The 16,624-nt window shown below is 35.3% G+C and overlaps 1 protein-coding gene across 1 annotated transcript in view; it reads left to right on the plus strand.

The window, feature by feature from the left end:
• NCAPG2 (non-SMC condensin II complex, subunit G2) overlaps positions 1-16,177 on the plus strand; it is a 36,314-nt gene extending 20,137 nt beyond the window's left edge. The window contains exons 14-27 of the mRNA XM_010007047.1: positions 1,561-1,783; positions 2,924-3,039; positions 3,475-3,648; positions 5,383-5,453; positions 5,721-5,874; positions 6,060-6,233; positions 6,785-6,901; positions 7,011-7,154; positions 9,702-9,801; positions 10,435-10,619; positions 11,360-11,503; positions 12,616-12,719; positions 15,598-15,695; positions 16,071-16,177. Coding sequence (XP_010005349.1) covers positions 1,561-1,783; positions 2,924-3,039; positions 3,475-3,648; positions 5,383-5,453; positions 5,721-5,874; positions 6,060-6,233; positions 6,785-6,901; positions 7,011-7,154; positions 9,702-9,801; positions 10,435-10,619; positions 11,360-11,503; positions 12,616-12,719; positions 15,598-15,695; positions 16,071-16,177 — 1,911 coding nt within the window. The remainder of the gene's footprint in view (positions 1-1,560; positions 1,784-2,923; positions 3,040-3,474; positions 3,649-5,382; positions 5,454-5,720; positions 5,875-6,059; positions 6,234-6,784; positions 6,902-7,010; positions 7,155-9,701; positions 9,802-10,434; positions 10,620-11,359; positions 11,504-12,615; positions 12,720-15,597; positions 15,696-16,070) is intronic.
• The last annotated feature ends 447 nt before the right edge of the window (positions 16,178-16,624 follow it).

Below are 16,624 nucleotides of genomic sequence, written 5' to 3' on the forward strand. Positions count from 1 at the left end.
AGGATAAGGATTACAAAAATGCAACAGTAAGTTTGTTACTTCCAAATTACACGCCTCAATACATTGATTAGGCAAGGCCACAGAACATGTGAAATGGAGACAAATGCTGCAAGTAAAAGGTATTGTCATTCAGACTGTCAGCACAAGAAGTTTCCAGCAGGTCCTAGTAATGTCTGCAGATCTCCTGTGGTTAACTATGTGCAGCTGTACTTTTACTTAGACAATTGGCTCTGGTTGTTAAGATTATTTGAGATAACTGAGGCAATTCAGAGTTATAAATAAATGACAGTACTGAAAGGAAAGCATTTTCCATGAAGTTTCCACTTCAGCAGGTTCTAAAGTCAGACTTTACCAGGTAAATCTGAGGTAGAGTGGCAGAAGTATCAGTGACAGTGGAACTCACTGGTGGTGCCTCCATGTTAGGGTATCTGTCACTTGCTTCACAGCATCAGCAGATCACAGAACTGTTGTTCTAAAAGTTATTCTGAAATCTTAATAATGATTTCTATCATATTCTTCTGTAGTTATTTATTTAAAAAATACTCAACAAGCATATTTCTCTAATAATTTATGATGTGTAATTTTTATAATACTTTATTTTTTAATATTACTTTCTATATTACTCTGTAACCTGAGAGGCACTCATAGCTTCTTGCGCTGCGTTTTAACTCCATGACATACAAGTATGATTTGAAGGACTTACACTTTCAGTCATGATTTAATCTGTTAATATCACTTCTCTGTGTAGTAAAATACAAACAAGCTTTTTTTTAAACTTGTATTGAATAGCACCAAGGATGCAAAATCAATTTTTAATGCTGTTACTTTGTGTACAGTCTTTTAAAAACAAAGTATGAATACTCATCTTCAATGTGTAAAAAATTATTATTTGAAAGTTTTTTGTCATTCAGTATGAAAGTTGAAGCAAATGGTGCCAAGAAAGCCTATTTTTTGGGCGTTGTCTGAAAGCATCCAGTAGAATTAAAGAACTTCTCACAAAAGTTACAAATGTGAGTAGTATTACTGCTGGCATAACAAGCTGTTTATTCTTTCTGTAGTTCATAGCCTTTGATTACTGTGCTACAGATAAGCTAGAGCTCTGCTCACGATGGGATGCAGTTGATGGTTCGGGATAGTTATAGAATGGGTCTTGTTCTGTACAGGATTTTAGGATGTGTACCACACATGTAGGTAGTTTGGTCCTACTTTGTCCTATGATGAGAGTATGAAACATGGCACATAGTGACCAATAGGTATATTTTGAAGTGATATCCTTGTAGAGTAAATAACTCTTCCTGATTAGTTCCTGGAATTGCTTAAACCAGAATTTTACTGGTATATCAGAGATACCAGGAGTTTTAGAGGAATGTCAAAAGTAGGATTTTTGCAGCAATACGTGACCTCAAGCAAATGCTGGTATTTTGATAAAAATACTCACAATTCTCTGGTAAAAGCTGTTTACAGTTGTTGAGACTTGATGTGGACAACAATGCATTAGGTGATTGGTTTTTCCTCTTAACTTTTTTCTAACTCTTAATATTTTTTTCTCTCTTCAAAAAGTTCTGGAAAATCTGTTCTATGGAGCATCTTCTGAGTCGTCTGGAAGTTGACTCCCGGCCTGTGTCACGACGCATAGTGAATCTCTTGTTCAACTCTTTCTTTCCCATTAACCAACCTGAGGACGTGTGGTGTGAGCGCTGTGTTACTCTAATTCAGATGAATCCAGCAGCAGCCAGGAAGTTCTATCAATATGCTTATGAATATACTGCCCCCACCAATATAGGTAAAGTGCAAAACATTATGAGTCTTTGGACATCATGTCATTGCTTTTAAATTTTTTTCTGTAACAGTGTTGCTAGATCTTTTGGTTTTAGTATAACATGACTTTGTTGTTTGCTGCATTCTTGACACCAGAAATGAATCCTGCTGACAACAGCCATAAGCTGTTTCAGCGATGAAGTGTTCAATGTTTTTGTGTTACCTGGTCTCTCTCTTCCCTTAAAACCATCCAAATTGATATGTATTTGTTATGAGGAGATAGTGAAATAAAATGCGTTGATGTCTCAACTAATTTGACATTTTTATGTGGGAGATTGTATAGAAGGTGAAAAATATTTTTCTTATAATCTGGGATTTGTGGGTCAGTAGTATTTTCAAATTGCTCAGACAAAATCTAAGATGTCCTGCTTCCTGTTAAAAGCTTCAAAGACTTTCAGTGAAAAGAATATATACTACCCAGAGGATAGTGCTATTGAACCAAGTAAAACTGGGAGAGTTTTGTTTCAGAGGAGTTCTGATACTATAAAAACAAAGTAGTCAGCATGGAGTGATTTGGGTGAAATGCCCAAGCTATTGCCCCTTGACTGATCTTATGACCTTGGTAAGGTAGTTTTGAAATAACACATGGTAGTGTATTTCATCTAGTCATTCTTTCCCCAGAGTGGATATAACCCTTTTAGTTTTATCTAGAGATGAGCTCCTTATTATGGAGTGCAATGGCTGTGCTACTACATCTTTTTATAAATAAGTGGAATTGACATTGGAGTATATTGCATTGGATATTACTAAAAATAGGTCATTAAATTAATAGCTGTGCCAGATGAATGTAGTTGTGAGAGCATCCTCTGATCCTGATTTGGTAAGGTGGTGGCTGGTTGGTTTTCTTTGAGTAGACTTTTATTAACAATGAAAGTATAGAACCTGGTGATAATGTTGCCATTTCTTCATACTTGAGAATATAAAACATTTTTGCATTTTTTCCATTTCTTTTTACCAAGAAATGTAATTATTTTTTCATAGAAATTTCTTATTATGTTGCATGCTTTTCGGACTGACTTTCTAGCATTATACTTGAAAGCATTTACTAGCAACATTCTTAACAAATAGTAAATGTCTAATTAATTCTTGTTATGTTTAAACGTAGCTAAATTGATGCTTACTATTCGACGCTGCTTGAATGCCTGCATCCAGAAAGCAATGAAAGAGAGTATTCATGATAGTGATGAAAATGAAGATGAAAGTGGAAAGGAGAATACAAGTGTAAGAATGTCCACTTAATGATACATTCTGGTAACTCTTTTCCTGTTTAATTTTAGAATTAGGCAGTTACTGATGTGACAGAAATCTGAGGGAAAGCATTTGGGCATTTGTGGAATTAGGAGAGAACTGCCATGATGGTTTTCTCATTCCCTGCAATAGATAGAAAGGGTATGATGTGTATTTAAAATTAATGCTTCCATAATTCCAGTACTAATTATAAATTGCTTTGATTCTGCAATTAAATTATTCAGAAAATTAACATTGCAAGATGACTCAAGTTATATATAGCAAGTAAGACTGAATCATGGAGTTCATGTTCTTCAAGTAACACAGGGCCTTTGTGAAACTAGTAGGATTTTCAGGGGTTTTTAAAACCTTTTTTTAAACAAAATTCATATTTTAGACTATAATAGGTAATATTTGTTTGTATTCCAGGTGTTGGATAATGTGTTGTCAGTAGCTGATGTGGCCAGCATGGCAAGTTTATTGGAGATTACTGTAATTCTGTGGAAAAGTATTCACAAAGCACTAGATCACAATGAAGATGCCAAAGATTATGCCATCAGAAAATTTGCTTCTGTACTTCCTGAATATTTTAAAGTATTTAAGGTAAAGAAAGCCTAGGTTTTCCTGGAAGTACTTAGTATTTTCTCAAGATGCTTTTATGGGTTAAGTCTTGTATCTATTTTCATGTCATTAACTATTCTTTTTCATTGTTGCTATAAACCAATAATAATAGCAACTTTCTTGCAATTCCACAAATGTGTAGAAGCTCTTCTCCAATTGCAATATCTGATGGATGAACCAGTATCTACATAGTCAACACAGAAACAGTTCTGGAATAAATGGCTCTTCTTGTAATGTTTTTATAGGATTCCATTCTTTTGAATGTTTTCAGAACTTTTGGAAATTGGTAGCTAAAATATGCCATTGCAGAAAAAATATGCGGTGTAAATGAGTCCACATGTTGTTCTATCCACTCCCTCCCAAACTCTTATACCACCACCACTTCTTTATAATCCAGTTGCTGGAACAGACAACTGAAGCAGCTGAGGCTCCTTTTTCACTTTCTTGTGTTTGGTTTCTGCTAATGTGATTCTACTCTCTAATGATCTTTTGATGCACTTATTCATTGTTTGGGTTTGATATAAGCAATTAATTAAAATCAGTCATTCTCATATTTTTTGTCTCCTTGATCTGTTTAATTGTTCTTCTGTTACTCTTCAGGATGCTGTCTTTTGATAGTTATTAATAGTATCTGCTGTGCCCTGCAGTGCATTTGGAAGGATTACCTACTGGATGTCTTTTTTTTTTGGTTTATGGCTTTTATGTTGAAGTGTACTGACTTATGCCGGCTGTTACACTTACATTCAAGTTTGCTTTAGATAATCAGAGAGTGTAACTTGCTTCATTGCTACATGATATTCTGCAGCACAGATATACCAAATGCTCTCTCTACCCTGAAAGCATTTGGAAGCTGTCAAAGACATTCCAAATCTTTTTTTGGTAGAGGATGTAACATCCCTCCTGAACGGTTCTTGTAAGCAGAGAAGATATCCAGCTTTAGCAAGCAACCTCTTTGACTTGGATATTCTTAGAGTGATTAAGCTGCTTGGATCTAAAAAAGACCTGTCATCAGAGGCTTGGTTCCTAAAAGACTGCATATCGAAGCAGCATGTTTCTTTCCTGAAAAGCTAGGAATGTATTTTTAAATGTTCTTTTAAAAAATATCTTTAAAAGAGTTTATCTCTTCAAATGTCTAAGTAGCTAATAATTTCGTTTGTTTCATGTAGATTGGTTTCTATATAATCCAAGTGGGACTATGTCATGATCTAGACCTTGTACTATGATGTGTTTTAACAACTTAACTTTAACTGGTACACTACCAGTGTTAAATATAGGTACCCTTTCCTTTAGAGTCCTTTTTATAAACTTCTGATATTAATGAATGTTCATTTAAGGCACCACATACTTCAGTGTTACACTTAGATGGTGTCATAGTTGTGCAATTAAATATTAGCCTCTACTAAAACCAAACTGTTATCTAGAGCTGTTATTTCTTTTGCAATGGGTATTAATCTAATGGGGCCATAATTATGGTAGTTCTGACAGTTTATCAGAAAGCTCAATAACGTAATTGATAACTGACCTCTGAAATAGAAATCAGAAATTTCAGATTGGAAGCCACATGTTGTTACAAGCTTCTTTCAGTTCAATTTATAGTGAAAAAATGGAAAAAATTATTTGATAGAATTTAATCATCCTTTTTCAGTACTCTCTGTAGTTTTGTGTGCATGTGTGTATCTGAACACATACATAATACCATGTACTTTTTTATCCTAGGATGACCGTTGCACGACTCCATTGGTTATTTTGGCATCCTTTATGCCCCCTACTGCTATTCCTACCTTCAGGTACTGAATTTTAAATCCAAAATACGAATGACAAGAAATCTTGTGTTGACTGTATTTGTTAATTTTTCACAACTTGATGTATTAAGTGCCCATGTGGATAAAGTAATCCACTAAACAAATTCAGTAGCTTAGTAAATTCTGAGGTGCAAATATGCCTTTGAGCCATTGGTGAATATTTTTTGGTATTATACTGGTTGATTTCCTTGGAATTATTTCTGCACTAATGGATGTAAAGCTAATTAATCTCTTTTGTTTGTTTTCTTTAAGCTGTGGTGTGATCTCCAGACTCAGAAATATTGACAGTGGAGCTAACCAAAACAAATACTCTACGCTCATAGATTGCATGTGTCGCTGGGGTCAAGTGGGACATATTCTGGAATTAGCCTGTGATTGGTTGTCTGACACTCTAGCCCCAAAGAAGGTGTGCATATGCATACATCAAAGAATTAAAGAATTGCTAGATTACATAAAGACATTGGCTTTTTTTTTTTCTTCTAATAAAAGAAGCCTCAAAAGGCCATAGTATTCTGATATTCTGCCTTGAAATTAGTTGTAAAGTAAGAGTCTAACAGTATTGTACTGGTTTCATCCTTTCTTCTCATCTAGAGTGTTAAAGCATCTAAACGACGAGTTCAAATCCATGTAACACATGAGTCGAAGCCAGAATTAGCACTTGACTACATTGAATATTTATTGACTCATCCTGTTAATCGTGGTTACCTACTGTCAGTTCCTAAAAAGAAACTGAAGAAGCTTTTGAAAATTCTCAGTGCTGCAAAGGTAGGTTCTCTGTACCATAAACAGGGCTTATAAAGAGTGCTTAAAAACATATATTGCGTGACTCAAATTAAAGGCCTGCAAGAATAAGTAAATAAATAAGATTAATTATTTCTTCTTCCCTCCCATAAAAATGTTTTCCTTTATATTTGTACTTACTATTCTAAACCAGTTATATTCTAAACTAGACTTACATTAATTCAGAGTTGTTTATAGATGGTGTATTTAAACTACCTTGTCAGTTTTTAGGTGTCTCCAAATTTTTGTGATCTAGTGTAGAGCATTTTTAAGGACCCTGACTTTTGGAATGTACAAGTAAGAAATAGTCTGAAAATCAGCTATGGCATTGCAAAATGGAAGTATTTGAAAGTACACCTGTTAATTTTTGGGATTTTTTATGTTTGGTTGATTTGGTTTTGGTGGTTCATTTTGTAGGGGTTTTTTTTGGGGTGTAGGTTTTCAGTTTCTTAAATCTTTTGTTTAAATCTGTTGGAAAAAAACCTAAACACTTAAGGATTTTCTATAAAATATAAATTTAAACCTTGATATTTCAGGATGTTCTTGGCTCAATTCTCAAAGCAACTGATGCAGGCTCTGGTAGCTGCAGTCAAGCAACTGGCCTAAGAGCCTTCAGCCTCTTTTGCAGGTTGAGTATCCATCTTCAGAACAAGGTATGGTTGTGCCTTATTGGAATAGGCTGGAGTTAGAGCTGACATCTTAAAGAAATTCCAGGAGAATTAGAAAGACAATTGGTAAACTTCTATTTTATTTTTTTTCCAGTTTTCTGAAGAAGGAGAAGATTACCTTTCACTTCTGAAGGAGACAGGCAATTGGATAGAAAGTCAAGTTGTACCTTTTGTACTAGCAAGTGATCAAGAGGATGTAATTTCAAAACACAATAATGTTTCTGAATTAATTATCCAGGTTAGAGGTCTCTTACAACATAAACTGCCAATCTGAAAAGCCATATATGTAGCAATTGTATACTGGTTAATACAGTGCACTGCAGTTAATGGAGCCCACCAAGTGAATGAAATATAGTCTTGATTGCTCTGAGGTTGCAGTTTTGTGCTTTTCCTTTGATTGCTTGAAATCACATGCTTTTTTAATTGGTTTGAAGTTGGTTATAGTCGTTATATATTATAAATATAAAAAATATAATCACATGTACCTTATCAGTTAAATCATGTAATTGGAGTGAATAATACCTTGTACTCATCTAAACTTCTTTCACCTACTAGTGCATAATATTTATTTTAATCATATTTGTTGAAGTGAGGATGGAACGTGTTTTATGTTTCACACTTGTGAAAATGCTCACTCAAGAAATTTCTGGCATAGCAGATGATGTAACTGGGTCTTCCAAATTTTAGGTTTCTAGCAAGTAGTTCTTGTCCTCAATCTCTCGTCTCACCCATATTAAATAAAGGTAGTATTTATGCTGTTTTATGTAAAGTGCATTAACTTAAAGTTAATCTCAGTTCTGAAAAGGAGAGGAAAATGAGTTGATGAAAACAAGTGTCTAGTTACCTGTTATGCTATCACCTAATAACCTGTTCTTTAGCCTAGAAGGTCCTGGAAATGACAGAGTCATTGCAGCTGGATAGGTTCTGTAGAATAGCACAATAGATGACTTAGAGGACCAGGAAGTTGGTGTGGTTATGAGAGAGGATTCAGACCTAATGATGTTTGCTTGCTTGCTTGCTTGTTTCCTTCCTTGCCTTCCTGCTTCCTCAGAAGAAATAAATGAAATTATACCATGAGGAACTCATTTTGCTTCATTCTCATGCTGAGTCCCATAGAACCCATCTTTGGAACTTCAGCAGAGAGATAGGATGTGAGTTACCTGGGAATTTAATAATGAAGTGGTCTCTCTTGTACTAAATCCTGCTGCTGCAGCCAAATGGATTTTTTAAAAATATAAAGAGATAGTAAACTTAAACGTAGTTTTTTTCTGGTACAGGTTTCTTGTGTGTTTTATATGCCTTTGTCTCTTCTCTCTGAATGAAAAATTAAATATGCATATTGTAACTCTTTTGTGGCTATTTTTTAAAAGTTTGGAGGCACAGAACTTGGCCTTATAGAAAGACAAGACACAAAATTTGAAATCTACCAGCATTACCAGAATGTTTGCAATCAATTTCTGAGATTTGAATACAAAATGAGAATTAGATGTTATTGATAAGCAGTAAGATAGGCAGTTACCACCTTTAAAACATACCTGGCATATTACTTGACTAGCCTGTAATGAAGCACAATGATCTTTACTAGCAGATCTTAAAGTCTATTTGTATCATTATTTCCATAGAAGAAACTGAGGTTAAGGACTGGTGTGACTTGTCTGGAAGTCAAGAAGAGAATCCAGGCCTCTTGCATCTCCTGTAATAAGGAACATGCTTGTTAAGCAGCTCCTGTTTGCCTCTCCCCTTGTATACTCTTTTTTTATTAGATGAGGTATTGATTGTGCTTTTTAATTGTTTGGAGTGTATATTTGGTAACAATACTGGCATTAAAATCAGACCTAGTTTGTCTCAAAATAACCATATATTATGCAATATTTACAGTTCCTTCTTCTATACTGATGTATATGAAAGGGGCTAGGGTCGCTCCTCTTACTACACTTACATTTCTCTGTCACTCTCCCTGTGACATGTCGATTTCTCCTTTCCTTCTCTGCTTGGTCTGTTACTCAGTTTTGCACTTGCAGTTCCAGACAGGGATTCACTGGGAGGCTGGTCTCTAAGCCACTGATTTGTTGAGTGGGGCTGATAGGCCCTCTGAGGCAAACCTGAACGTCGCCACTGGCAGTGTCCCTTATCCCTTACCTTCATTTGTCCTTTAAAGAAAGTATTTGATTCTATAATGTGGAGGTGGTTTTAGCTAGTTTAAAAATATTTTCTGTTACATTGCCATGACATACCACTTAGCACAAGGTGGATTTTGCGTTGAGCTATGGGTCCTTTTGGAGTTGGGTCAAGGTGTAAAGGTGGACTAATTCTAGTCACAGTCAGTGTCCTTGAAGAACCCAGCTCACATGTACATAGACTGATTAAAAATTCTGTACTTCACTCTTTCTATACATTAGTATTACAATCTGTTCAGTATGTAACGTGTCTCTAGGGAAGAGCTCTTCTTGTATTCTGTTTTTAATTTCGCTGTTCAAGATAGAGATGTCATATTCTGCCTCAGTAAATGCTAAGTATCAGTGCCTCTGATCTGAGCCTGAGTAAAAAAGAGGATGTACTGCCTTTTGTGAAACTGTGTTTGCTGGAGGAAAGGACAATGGAAGTATTTGGAGAACTGCTCGGAGCTCCTGCTTTTCAGAGGTTGTGAACTGAGTAACTCCAAGTAAATGCACCAGCTTTCAGGGCAACTTGGCTAAGATTTAATGTTTTTATTATTTTTAGGTTTTACTGAAGTGTTACTTTATATAGATTTTGTTTCTCATATACTTTTGCATCTCTTTTCTAGTCCTACCTGACAGTATGTAAAGATGTCATTATGGTTGGCCTTGGCAATCTCACATTTCAAGCCCATCTTTTAGAGATGACTCTTTCAGTTATACAAACAGGTACAATATTTTGTATTAATATCAACATCTCCATGTATACTTAGCTGACTTTTCTTATATTAGCAGAACTGTTGCTTTTAGAATTTCAGAGTCTGTTTCTCAGAAACCAGTGTTTACAGCTTATGCTAGCTAGTAGCAATAACATAGTCAGAAGTTATAGCAGCTTTTCAGAAAGCTGAAAAAAAGCAGAGCGTCAACCCAGAACCATATAGTTATGGCTGTATAGTTCAGGGTTTGTAAAAAAACTGGTTTTAATGCATATAAAAAGTGATTTATGTATACTGAAAATATATATATCAGTCTGCCATAGGAGACATTATTGTAGTACTGCTTAAATTTGGCTTAAGTTTGGAAAGTTATGCCTATAATACAGACAGAATTGGATCTCAGTTCCTGAAGAATCTACAATTTTAATCCCTATACTTCAAGAATTGGAAGGAAAACTGGATTTATACTTGAAATATTGATTTAATTGTATGAAAATCTCAGCTAAGCATGCTCAGAAACTAAATATATTGTCTACACTTGTAAACTATAGCTATCTATGGTATATAACTGAGTTTCATTCCAAGCTTGTACCTGACGAATATCTCATGACAGTTTTTATATTGTGATATTTATCTCTTTCTCTAGACAGAGGTGGCTTTTGTGCTCCAGTGTTACTGAACACTCTAAAAGAAATTATTGAAGTGTCTGTAACTCAGAATACTGAGACAGATGAAATGGCAAATCTTTTCCATGCTGTACAGGCTATCTTCCAGAAAGTTTTAGAATGTGTGGCATGTAGACTCAAGAAACAACAGGAAGAAGGGATTCAGGTATTACAGGACACTTAAAATTGCTACTTAATGTGTAGATGAATCTGTATTTTTTACGCAAATGTGTTAAGATGCTTTGAGGTTATTACTTGAGTCAACATCTGATTAAATGTTCAGTTAAATTTTCTAAGCTTCCTTGTTACCATTTTTTTATCCATTGTTGATCTCATCATGACAGAAAAAGGAGTAAATTAGAGAAAAATGCATTCTATTGCCTATGAGCCTGAGCTACTCCAGTGCTTATATGTTATTAATTTTAGCTGCAGTTATATAAACTTTCTCAACCCAGAGCAAATGTTCAGATTATGTATATAATGATCTTGTGAGGGAGAAGTTGCAGTTAATTTATTTAATTCTTTTCAGCCTGAATTATATCAGCTTCAAAATATGTATGATGTCCTAAAGTTCTTCAAAACCTCCTGTCTTCACAGAAAAGTTAGCTCTCTGTATTTTATAGCAGAAATTAGACAGTGGGTCACTCTGGAAAAGGTGCTGGTCTTTTCCGGACTTCTGAAATACATTCCAGTCCTTCTTTGTTACAAGCATTGATTTGTTTGTTTCTCTCAAATTCATAGTTTCCAAACACATTGCTGATTCCCTCACTGATCCCAGGTGACTAGAATCCCTCAGTAGCTTTCAAAGTGTGATCTGCACTTCTTCAACTGAGAAGCTTGCTGAAATCTTTCAATTATATTCAAGCAGTCTGAAAAAAAAATGTATCTGTTTTCCTTTGTTTTCAGTTGGTTCACTCTATACAGATGCCTCTTGGAGAATTCATACATGCAGTCCAGTGCTGGAATTCAACTTGCCCAGCAGTTCACCAAGGTGTTCTCTCTAGTCTTCTGGCTGCAATAATAGCAGAGATAAATTCCGTGCTACAGAAGGTAAAGTTAGTGCTGACTTTTTTTCTTTTTACAGCTACTGCCTTTTCAACATTATGTTGGAACAATAAAACTATGCTCAGAAAGTGTGACCTTTGTACTGCAGTTCAAGATTTTGTAGGTACTGTCATGAAACAAACAGGAAATTTTATTTGTCATAATTTCGTCTTACGGTGCATCTCAGATTGATGAATACAGCTGTGTAAGAATAGAGTTGTCCTGATAGCTAGTTGTCTTACGGTGCATCTCAGATTGATGAATACCAGTTAATGCTGTCAAATTAAGGATTCTCTCCCAAAGTCAGATTACCTTGAGGTACATATTGTACTTCACCGTCTTCCATCATTACACACCAGGTATGTCCAGGTCCCTGAGCAAAAGCAATACCCCTGACAGGTTTACCTTTGCCTGAAGCAGGATAGACCCAAACACTTTTACCCAGCAGGTTTCTTTCACACACTACAGGGACTTTATCCCCATCTGCAGTATGCAAAAGGTCTGACTGAGCAGGACCAGCCCGATTGATGGATCTCCTGGTATTAACTACCAGTTAACCAGATGTGTAAGAATAGAGTTGTCCTGATAGCTAGTTCACTGTCTGCCTCTGACAGAAGACTTTAAAAAATAGGCAGTGCTGGAGATTAACAACCTGGTTTTTGAGATGTTCTCTCTATGTATTTGTACTGGCTCTGGCTGGGAAGGAGTTAACTTTCCCCACAGTGGTCCCTAGGGTGCTGTGGTTTAAATTTGTGGCTAAAACACAGTTGAGGGCACACCAGTTAGTTTTGGCTGTTGCTGAACAGTGCTTGCCCAGTGTCAAGGCTTTCTTCTCTTCACTCTTGCCCTAAAAAAAAAAAAGTAAGCAGGCTACAGGTAGGCAAGAGATTGAGAGAATATACTGATACAATTTTTATTTGTGTTTAAGCTTTCTAATTTAAATTTGTTTATTTGGACACAATACAATAGCATTAAGGCTACTTGAAGAGCACACAGGAACTTTTATTTAAGAATAGGTCTTGGCTAGTGTGATTATTGAAATATAGATTTGTTTGGATGTTTTCTGCATGCATATACTTTTTTTATTTACTACAATTGTTAACTTTTTTCCTTTTTAGGCTTCCAGTGAAAAAGACTTGACTCTACCGAAGACTATTTCAGATCTTCCTCCTCTTTCAAGCACTTTAATGGCCATAACTATGAAATCAGTTAATGTTGTCAGGTAAATGTTTCAACTTTCATTTGTCCAAGGTTGTTGCTAGGGTAGAACAGTTTATAAGCCATCAATAAAGTTTTAATTTCTGAATTCAAACTTGAAAAACTTACCTGCACTACTTCATAATTCCTTTCACTTGGCATATTGCTTGTAGCTATTGATTGCAGGGGTTGGTTCAATTTACAGCACTGTCCATCTAATTGAGGTCTTTAATCATACATCTTGGCTTGCTTCTTTCATATGATACTTATAAACATTAGTCCCCATGATACAGAGGTATTTAGATGAGATAATTTTTAAAATAGAAATAGCATTCTGAAACGTGGTGATAACTGTACTACAGCTGTATTAAAAGCACAAAATTCAAAATAAAGTATCTTGAGTCCTAAAAAGCCCCCAAAAGTAGGGTTAGGTAATTTATTTTTTTAAGACTAAACTTAAACTGTTGGGATTTTTAATTTACTCTATTTAGTGGGTACGGTGAATATTTTCTAAAATCTTGTTCATTCTTGTCAAAGGAAACTGCTACTTTGGACCAGATTGTTTCTATGATCATTTTCATACACATGTATCTCCCTTCAAATGTTTATTTTTTTGGTGTAAAGAAGATCTAAGTGAGGAGATAATTTACATCTGGTGCCACTGATGCATTTGGACTGAGACTACTTTTAAGGTCGTTTCCAATTACTAATCTGTATCGATAGGCCATAATCAGAGACCAGTAGTAAATCATTCAATATATCAGAAATTACCATCTTTCCACAGCAGAGCAAAAGCTTTCGACATTACAGAATCTGATGTGAACTTCTGTTCTGTGAACACACAATCATCTTGCACCAGGTTCTGCAGCATCTGTTATCAGCTACTAATTAGTCTTTAGCACTGAATTTCAGTCCTTGTTCCAGTGATAACACTGAGTGACTTGGCAATATCTGACCAATTCTGTATCCTTTCCTTCAGTAGGAAACCAATTACCTGTCTCTTTTACTTATATGTATTTGTAAATAGCTTATTGTTCTGTTCTATTTGATCAAGGCTCATGAGACCCTTGAGAGGGAGGTGGGGAAAGTCACCTGCATTGTGTCTTACACAGGTCAATAAATTAGTGTTCCTTCATGGACCTAAAGAATATGCTTACTGACCTAAACAGTGATAACAATATCAAACTCTGATTGGAACACTATTGGTATGCTTACTGACCTAAACAGTGATAACAACAATATCAAACTCTGATTGGAACACTATTGATTAGCAATGTAAGAGCAATAAGAAATGGAATTGATAGTTGGTCAGATTAGTCCACATAGAATAAATATATGTCATAAATTATGTAATAAAACTAAGGTAATGAATCAATGACATCGTAATACTTATTTTAGAACTTAAGAGGTTTCACCTTGTTCATCTCTTTGAAGCAATATTTTAGCTTCTACAAAGCTTATTTACTGAATCACTAGTGGAGGCTTGTTCTTTCCTGAGCTTCATACTTCATTTTGATATCCTAGGACAATAAAAGCCTGAAGGGTATTTATGGGGTTCAGTTTTGGTAACAGATAATAACACTCCTCGAGGTATTTTGAAGTATTTTAGGGAATGTTATTGTAACATCTATTGCTCTCCATTTCCCCTTTAGTTTTTCACAGCATTTAGTTTTGTGCTCTAAGGGTAATGGGCACAAGTTGCTCCTGGGGAGATTCCGATTGGACACCAGGTCAATTTTTCACCATGAGGACAGTCAAACATTGGAATAGTCTTCCAAGGGAAGTGGTAGATCCCCCCGCATTGGGCAGTTTTAAGTCTCAGCTTGACAGGGTGCTGAGCCTCCTCATATAAACTGTAGTAGTACCTAGAAAGATTGCACTAGATGATCCTTGAGGTCCCTTCCATCATTGCTTTTTATGATTCTGTGATTCTATGAGTATAAGGATTATAAATCTTCTCCACCTCTCTTGTTGTTTTGTCTTTTCCTTTGTTTTTGAGAATTGCTTCCCATTTATATTTGTTATTTTTATCATAAACACTATAATGAACAATTAGTGGATTCATTCTGTAGCATAGCCTTATTCCATAGTGCAGCTCAGCTTGATTGCTAGAACTCTTCCTTGACTCCCTTGTCTTGTTTTTTAACTTAATACATGTCCCAAAACACCTGTGAAGTCTGCTGGTAATAGTGTCATCTCGTTAAAAGTGAGTCTCTTAAGATATATATATAGAGTTAGTATTTATCTCAGAATTTGCAATGAACAGTTGTTTTGATTCTGTTAGTCTGTCCATACTTTCAATATCTAAAATGTAGTTTGGAAGTGTTTTGGGGCTATATTTAATTATAAACCTTCTTCAATGTTTTGTAATTGGAAACCCATTTATTTTAATTTCTATGAGATCTGCATTTTTAGACCACAGAGTTACTTAAACTCTGATTTCTGATCAGGCTACAAGTAGCAATGGTTTTCAGGGTATGAGCAGTTAGTGACAATCCATTGGAGTCATAGAATGTATTTTTTTTAAACCCTGGTGGAAATTGAAGTTAGACATTTCAATACAAATTACATAAGTTAAATTCCAGTAGAACCATTCCTTTTTTTCACAGATTGAATTTCCCAAAATAGTCCACAAGCTCTTCATTTCTCTTAACAGCTACTTATTCTGTGTACAAGTTTTTTTTTATTTTCTTCCCAAGCAATTTACCATTCTGCCAACTCAGATATCCCCACTTCCAGAAGCAGCATGTAGTCTTCAGTCATCTGGGAATCACCACTTTGTCCTGCGAGGTATCTCTGAAGCTGTGGTGGCAGAGCAGCATAATCACAGACTTGTTGTTTTTAGTTCTGTTTTGAAAGAAACATGTTTTCTAACATATTTTTGCTTGATTTTTTTTCCTTAGGTCATTTTCAAATGAATTAATGCAATGCATTCTCTCTGAAGAAATCAAAGGGATTTTTAGTCTAACAGCTGTTGTCTGCATTGTGATTATAATTAAAGGTCAGTCTAACCATTTTTCTGGGTTTTTTTGGTTTTTTTACAATTCAGCAGGTACTTTCCCTCATCCTGTTAAGTTGCTATTTTTCTACAGTATTTAAGGTTATATCTCTTGTAAATTGTCTTGTTGAGCTTTGGACTTTCAATCTTTTTGTAAGGAGTTTAAAAATACAACACCCTGGTAACTTGTAGGGTCCATCTATATTCTGATTTGCTGAAATACAATCCAGGACCATGACAATCTAATTTCATATCTAATCCTTCATTAAACAATCTTTTATATTTAAAAAATAAATAAATAATAAAAGTATGCAGGGTTTTTTAATTGAAAAATCATTATTTTTGTCCAACTTCTCAATATAATCGTATTTCAAATAGGCAAGCATAAAGCTTCACTTCTAAAGGATATTGCACCTGCCGTTCAAAGGAAGCTGATGACTTGCAAGGATGCTGCCATGGAAGAATCCAGCAGCACTGAAAGGTAAATGTGCTGTGGGAAATGAACTGTCTTTGATACCCTCTCTGCAGTAATTGGCTGTGTTTTGTACTTCTGTAAGGCAGAGCATTCCGAATGACTGCAAGGTTTAAAATAGTAGCTAAAACATTGAGATATTGAGCCCAGCACAGTATAAAATTTCCTGCCCATATATTTACTGTGATTGCAATCTTTAGATATTGAGATTGGGTTTTTGCATTTAATTTGAACGTGTTACGACTTCATCTTACACATTGCAGGATCCTGTTCTGTTAGCAGCTGGTGTGGAACAAAGCAATAGTCTATTAACTATGCCTTATCACTAGATTTTTCTCCCACATTTTTGGCATTAGGCATTTGAATCGGCACCTCTGCAGGCAGATGGTAAAAATTTAACTGAATATAATAATGGCTTGAAGACCTTTCCACAGGGGAATTTATTTTGCTCTTTTTGGGG

The sequence above is a fragment of the Chaetura pelagica genome, unplaced genomic scaffold, assembly GCF_000747805.2.
Source record: "Chaetura pelagica isolate M959 unplaced genomic scaffold, ChaPel_1.0 scaffold17, whole genome shotgun sequence".
Taxonomy (NCBI): Eukaryota; Metazoa; Chordata; class Aves; order Apodiformes; family Apodidae; genus Chaetura; species Chaetura pelagica.